General features: G+C 45.7%; 2 protein-coding genes across 4 annotated transcripts; one reads left to right on the top strand and one right to left on the bottom strand.

Annotated features, from left to right (window-relative positions):
- On the top strand, positions 450-2358 carry LOC110433201 (E3 ubiquitin-protein ligase RING1-like). 3 transcript variants are annotated; one of them, XM_021455008.1, is made up of 2 exons: positions 450-875; positions 1084-2358. In XM_021455008.1, the coding sequence occupies exon 2, from the start codon at positions 1105-1107 to the stop codon at positions 2068-2070; it is 966 nt and encodes a 321-aa protein (XP_021310683.1). In that variant the 5' UTR covers positions 450-875; positions 1084-1104; the 3' UTR covers positions 2071-2358. The 3 variants fall into 3 exon arrangements, with proteins under 3 accessions (XP_021310683.1, XP_021310685.1, XP_021310681.1); XM_021455010.1 differs by having other exon boundaries at positions 1080-2358; XM_021455006.1 differs by having other exon boundaries at positions 1064-2358.
- On the bottom strand, positions 2692-6596 carry LOC8084566 (pyruvate kinase, cytosolic isozyme). Its single transcript, XM_002465291.2, has 3 exons — positions 6242-6596; positions 3853-4314; positions 2692-3767 (listed from the first exon to the last, which is right to left on the bottom strand). Exons 1-3 carry the CDS (start codon positions 6518-6520, stop codon positions 2952-2954), a joined length of 1557 nt encoding a protein of 518 aa, XP_002465336.1. The 5' UTR covers positions 6521-6596; the 3' UTR covers positions 2692-2951.

The raw sequence follows: 6966 nt of genomic DNA, 5'->3' as shown, positions 1-6966 counted from the left end.
TTTAGCAAAATAAGAAAATACCATCTCCAACAGTTTGTCATCTCAATTACCCATCTTTTCTAATTTAACATATCTCCTTGTCTAGCGCGCAAATATGCACGTGGGCACCGTGCTTGACATCGGTTTTTCTTCTCATACTTAGCGGAGCTCATCGTTCGCCTAGTGGGGCTCTTAGTTTCATTAGCGGGTTTTTAAATTTTTAGAAACAAAATTTGCTAAACTATTGAAAATGAGATTTTTTTCCTATATTATTTTGGGAGATGGCAAGCAACGAGATCTGAAAAAAAAAACCGAATTTTGCGGTTGAAGATGCTCTAAGCTAACGCCTCGGATACGTCAAAGAAATTTTTTACCACAAAACACAATCCTCACGTTGGCACTATCCCTAGTCTCGTTCTTAGGTTTGGCCGTATCGCATCGCACGACTTCCTTGTGACAGCAATCGAGAACCCATACAAAAGATTTCAGTCTTCAGAGTTTCCGCAGAAGGAGCTCTCCGCTGGCGTTGCGCAACCAACAAAGCTCAACGTCATAATCACCAAGCAATCGCCAATCGGCTGATGATATACTACGAAACAAGAAGTCGCTAATTATCCCGAGGCGCCCATCGGTTTTAAAATATCCTAGTTGCGTGCGTCGCCATCCTCTCTTGCTCGGTCGCCTCGATCGCCCGGTCCTGGCGTGGATAAATCGTCTTTCTTGCTGTTCTGGATTCTTCTTCTCGCTTGTTTTCCCTCTTGTTGCTTGCTTTCGTTCTCGTTCTCGTTCTCTCTCCCTGACCGAGGAAGACGAATCAGATTTGGAGATCGTGTGGAGAGCCTACAAGTGGCGCTTCTGGGCTCTGGGAGAAGGACAGCCTGTGTCTCTATTGGCAGGTAAATGTTCTATCCACTGATCTAGTTGTACTTGTTCTCGTTTCAAAATTGATCTTGTTGTGATGTTCTGCGACATGTTCGGCGTTCTTGTGCTTACTGTTAGAAATCGCCAAGAGTGATAGTAGTTTCTGGCGCGAATCATCTGTTCAGAATATAGCTCTGATCGAATTCTCGTCTCTTGGGTGCCGTTCTTGTCTTCTTGAGCAAGGAGGACGAGGAAAGGGAAGACATGGAAGAGGAATCCGGCGCAGCTTCAAGGTACTACTGCCACATGTGCTCGCTGATCATACGGCCCGAGCTGGGCATCGAGGAGCTGAAGTGTCCCCACTGCCACACCGGCTTCGTGGAGGAGATGGCGGGCGACCGGCGAGGCAGCGACGGCGCGGCCATCCGAGGCCGTGCTCCCGCGGATGAGGCGAGCTTTAACACCTCGGACGCGGCGCTGGAGCGCGAGGTTTCGCTCTGGGCGCCTGTGCTCATGGACTTCATCGCCGCCTCGTCCGGCCGCCACGGCCTCGACGGCGGCGGCGGAGGGGACCTCGCGGCTCTGGCGCGAAGGCAGTACCGCAACATCGCCCTCCTGCAGCTGCTCAACGCGCTCCAGGAAGGAGACGCCGACGGCGGGCGCGAGCGGGTCGTGCTCATGAGCCCCGCGGACGCGCGCGCCATGCTCATGGGACAAGAGCGAAGGGACGGCGACGCGCGCGCCGCCCTGGGCCCCGGCGGCCTGACGCTCGGGGACCTGTTCCTCGGCCCGGGGCTGGACCTGCTGCTGGAGTACCTGGCCGAGACCGACCCGAGCCGGCAGGGCACGCCGCCGGCCAGGAAGGAGGACGTGGCCGCGCTGCCGATGGTCCGGGTGCGCGAGGCCTTCACCTGCCCCGTGTGCCTGGACGAGGTCGCGGGCGGTGGCGAGGCGCGCGAGATGCCGTGCAGCCACCGGTTCCACGACCAGTGCATCCTGCCGTGGCTGGAGATGCACAGCTCCTGCCCAGTGTGCAGGCACCAGCTGCCCACGGAGGAGCCTGCGGCGGAGGCAATTGGCAGCGGCAGAGGCGCCGGTGATGAGTCCAGTGGCAACGCGCGCGGCGGCGACGGGGGAAATGGCGGCGGGAGGAGGCATTGGTTCTCGTGGCCCTTTGGCGGGCTGTTCTCGCAAAGATCCAACGGCAACTCCTCCTCGTCGTCGTCGTGATCGTGATGCTAATGAACACTTAAACACAGATGATATATATACTTATGTTGGTGTAGGTAGGGGCTTGTCTTGTACTTTACGATTGGAGATGGGAGGGGTTCTTTTTTTTTGGCCAGTGTAAAGCTGCATTTGTGTTCTTTGGCTGTAGTTTTGCTAAAGCTCAGGTGGATGGAGATTGGAGATTGCATCTTCTGACTGATGCTCCTATGGTTTGGTTTCTGTTGGAATTTCATTCTCTCAAATCTGTTTTGTTGCAAACTACAGTAATTCTACAAGCTTTATTGCAAACTACAGTAACTCTGCAAGTAGGTGAGATGATGATCATGCTAGGCTGTGTGTAAGTATTTCTCCTAGTTTGATCAAATATATATATATATATATATATATATATATATATAATATTAATACTTATGTGTAATCAGTATTATTAGGTTAGTCATAGAACGTATTTTATAACTATGTGAAGATGCAAATGTGGATACTACTTTGTATAAACATAATTAAATGTGAGATTCATTAACTACCTCAAACGAAATTTACATTTACGGGAGTTAGTATGTGCTCATAGTCTACCTGAAAGATATGGTCCACACGGTTTGTGTGTTGTATCTGGACTCCATGTAAAAACACACAAAACACATTATAGCATAGGCATAATTGTATATAATGTGTTATTTTAAGTTCCCAAACATATAAAAATGCTCAAAAGCATTGCGTAGTTCCCTAAGCAAAAGGCTTTTTTTATAATTCCTAAAAAGCCAAAATTTACCTCCGAAGCTCACTCTAAGACATGCAAATGAGCCAACAAAATGAAACTAGCAAGGGTCCATTCATAGCCTAACAAAATTTGCCCAAGTGAAGACCCACCCACGTCAGCAACACTAATCGACTGTCAAGATCTTGATGACAGATGATGCACCAATACGATGCAAGGCGACGACTGAATCCCCTGACTTGCAGATCTTGAGCTTCTTCGCATGATCTATGGCAAAGCTAATGGCTTCCTCAGTCGACTCAGTATCAGATGCCTTCGCTGTAGCAGCGCTAAGCATCGGGATCAGGCCCCTCACAATCATGCTGTGCCTGGCAGGGCGCTCATCACTGCAAGTCCAGTTAAAATTATCGTCCGTCTTCATTTCTGGGACCACAGAGGTTATCACTGGAATTGCTGGCCTGTACTTTGCCACAAGCCTCGCGGTTGTGCCTCCCCTTGTGAGGACCAAGATGAGTGATGCATTAGAGATGTTGGCGGTTCGAACTGCTGATGACGCCAAGCTCTCCAGTGGACTCATAGGGATTGGGGCAGCACTACTGATTAACTTGAAAACTGCTCCATAATCTGTATGTGACTCTGCTTGTAGGCAAATCCTTGACATTGTTTGCACTGCTAGCTCTGGATATGCCCCAGCTGCAGTCTCACCGCTAAGCATCACACAATCAGTGCCATCCAGGACAGCATTGGCGACATCAGTTGCTTCTGCTCTTGTAGGGCGGGGAGATTTAATCATTGACTCCAGCATCTGGGTTGCAGTAACAACAGGCTTGCCTTGCACATTACATTTGAAGATCATCACCTTCTGAGCATAGAATATCTTCTCGATGGGTATCTCCATTCCCAAATCCCCTCTGGCAACCATGAAAGCATCTGAGTTTGCAAGTATCTCATCAAAATTGGCAACACCTTCTTGATTCTCAACCTGCATAAGAGTTTGATGGCACAAAGTAAGCATGGCAGCATTACACAAATTCATACAGACATATAGACACAGGAGATGAGTATACCTTGGACATAAGTAGTATTGACTTGGCATGCTCACCGAGCACACCTCTGACCATCTTAAGATCTGATCCTTTGCGTACGAAGGATAGCGCAATCATGTCAATGTTGTTTGGGACACCCCACTGAAGGATATCCACTTTGTCCTTTTCTGTTAAGGTTGGGAGATCCACGATCACCCCAGGAAGATTGACATTCTTTCTCTCCCCAAGGAGAGCTGAGTTCTCACAACGGCAACGAACCAGGCCTTGCACAGGATCACAGGAAAGCACAGTGAATGTGATGGTGCCATCAGCGCATAGTATTGTGCTCCCAGGCTCCAGGTCTACAGCAATCTTGTTGTAGCTCATGGAAATCATATTCTCATCACCCTTGATGGAATAATCAGTGGTGATGGTGATTTCGTGCCCCCGTGTCAGCTTTACAGGCTTGCCATCTTTCAAAAAACCTGTGCGGATCTCTGGTCCCTGTACAAAAATAGCAAATTACAAGGTTTCAGCAAACTTAATAAGTTGGCGCATTCTTCTTTTCATGCATTAAATTCCATAAGATATTCAAACAGTTTTACAAGAAAAGATGCATAAAAAATATTATTAGCATTAAATAAATTTGTGGCTAACAGTATGCAGAGCTAGTCAAGTCCATCACAAGCAAAATAAATAATTGATGAACCTCTAATAATCATCAAAAGTAATTGCATCTTCATGATACCAGATATCAACCATGCAGTATATTTCGCCAAGAACAAGTCCATGCTGAGATTTGTGCTACAACATTACAATCTTATCTATCTATCATGAAAACGATTAACAGCATGAACCAAATCACAATACAATACATCTAATGCAGCATAGAAGGTTCATTTTCAAGGTTCTTCCTGACGAGCAGCAAGGCCATCTATCTCCTGAATAAAAATAGTGTCTTATGGAACCACAGAACAATGTGTTCCTAAAATAATCATATTATATACATCATATAAAAATAACCAATGCATCTATCCCTCTTTGTAAACAATGATTCGTTAATTAGTATGTCAGCATTGATTTTAAATATTGTTTATCCCCTTTCACGCTCCACTGCTATCTATTTTCTATCTAATAAGAGAATAAAAACAACAACAATAATAGGGCTCATGAGAATATGTCATCCTTATGGCACCAAAGAACAGTACATTCCTGAAATAATCATATATCATATCATATATGATAAGAAACAATGCATCGATCCCTCCAGATATATATAAAAAAGATTCATTATTTACTACAACAGCATTGATTCTAAGTATTATTTATCCTCTTCCCGTGCTACACTGCTGTCTTTCTAAGAGAATAATAAAAACAATAATATTAATAAGGCACATGACTACATGAGAATGTCATTCATGGATAAGTGAATGGAACCATCTAGCCCATTGTATATCTGAAAAGTCAGTTTCCAAGCTTAATCATTTATGTTGAAAGCAGTAGTCTATGGGTGAATGAACTGATCATATATCATTTATAAAAAATGATGTGGATGTTTTTTTCAAACAAAGAGTAATGATATGTCAATGCCCGTCATATCATAAATCAACCACTCAAAACTTCACAAAGAAATTAGCATCACGTGGCTAATTAATTTGACAGCAATCCAAAAAAAAAATGAGTAGATCATACAAGAGAACCAGATGTCAACACGGACTGGGGAGGGCCAATAGCCCAATAGGTACCTCAGAGCTATCACCTAGTATAATAAAAAAAGTTTAATATGCCATCCAAATTCTGTAGGCTTTCAAGCCATCATAGCATGACTAAGTTTAATATGATATCCAAATTCTGTAGGCCTTCAAGCCATCATACCATGACTACATTGATAAGCGCATGGACAATGCAAGTTGCACGCAGCAAAAACTATGTCTGGGTCAGACATACAAATTCCAATTGGCCACTCCACAAATGTCAACCACATACACACATCTAACCAACCCACTAACCAGATACCACCGTGATTTACATAAACAAATCAGATGCAAACAATCAGCAAGAAATCCTAATGCTGATTATAAATGCCATTGAAACAATATATACCTTGGAAAAATGTCAGGTACCAAACTAAAACTTGATGGTTAATAAATAACGGCACGACAGAAGAAGACGCAATCTTACCCTTGCCTCAACCAGTACGGCCAAGGCACATGTCAAACAATAAAGAACAAAAACACATGACATCCGACAGCTAACTTCCAAAATAGTACTTTATTACGGGGTTGATCATTACCAACAAGTGGCAATTTTGCCGTTCATCTAAAGTTCTACTCGTTCACGTTTGAAAATCAAAACATAATCGCAAATCAACAGAGGGAAACAACGTATAAGATCGGATCAACAGCCTACAACGGCGAGTTCAAGGGTGGACCTTAGTGTCGAGCATGACGGCGCAGATGAGGCCGGTGAGGTCCATGGCCTTTCGGAGGTTGTCCAGGGTCTCCTGGTGGTACTCGTGGGAGCCGTGCGAGAAGTTGAAGCGCGCGACGCACATGCCGGCGCGCAGCAGGCGCGCGCACATCTCGACGGAGCGCGAGGCCGGACCTAGGGTGCAGACGATCTTGGTCTTGGGCCGGCGACGCCATATCTCCTCAGGCCCCGTCGCGACGCATTCCATGTCCACGTCCGCCAATGCCGCCCGGAGGGACATTGCCGCGCTAGGGTTGGGGTGCTGATCAGGCTCAGGCGGCGCGGCGAGGAGAGGGAGGGGGAACAGTAGAGGCAAGGCGGATGGTTCGGAGGGGGGGAGAGGAAGCCATTATATGAAGGATGATGGAAGTGGGCCACGTCGTGGGCCCTTCGGAAATTGGCTAGTAGTATTAAAATGCCATACAAGTATTCTACGGAGTAGTATCGTTTTTCTTGTCTTGAAGAAAGGGTTTGCTTTTCTTCCCTTATTGAGCACGAAGACAATTAATTATGAGTAGATAGATAGATTACATCAAATATTGGACAGTACTCCTACGTCGATTTGCAAATTCAAGATTCGCGTCTTTTTAGCCGATATTTGAAGATCTAATTAGGCTTGTTTAGTTCACCTAAAAACTAAAATTTTTTTAAAATTCCCCGTTACATCGAATCTTGCGGCACATGCAT

Source organism: Sorghum bicolor, chromosome 1 (genome assembly GCF_000003195.3).
Source record: "Sorghum bicolor cultivar BTx623 chromosome 1, Sorghum_bicolor_NCBIv3, whole genome shotgun sequence".
Lineage (NCBI taxonomy): Eukaryota > Viridiplantae > Streptophyta > Magnoliopsida > Poales > Poaceae > Sorghum > Sorghum bicolor.
Note: the sequence above shows the minus strand (reverse complement) of the source record. Positions and strands in the feature narration are given on the sequence as shown.

Excerpts from the sequence above, each read along its gene's own strand:
- LOC110433201 (XM_021455008.1), top strand. The coding sequence starts at position 1,105 with ATGGAAGAGGAATCCGGCGCAGCTTCAAGGTACTACTGCCACATGTGC.
- LOC8084566 (XM_002465291.2), bottom strand. The coding sequence starts at position 6,520 with ATGTCCCTCCGGGCGGCATTGGCGGACGTGGACATGGAATGCGTCGCG. Across the intron at positions 4,315-6,241 it reads CCGTCATGCTCGACACTAAG|GGACCAGAGATCCGCACAGG; the intron begins GTCCACCCTTGA and ends ATTTTTGTACAG. Across the intron at positions 3,768-3,852 it reads CAATACTACTTATGTCCAAG|GTTGAGAATCAAGAAGGTGT; the intron begins GTATACTCATCT and ends ACTCTTATGCAG.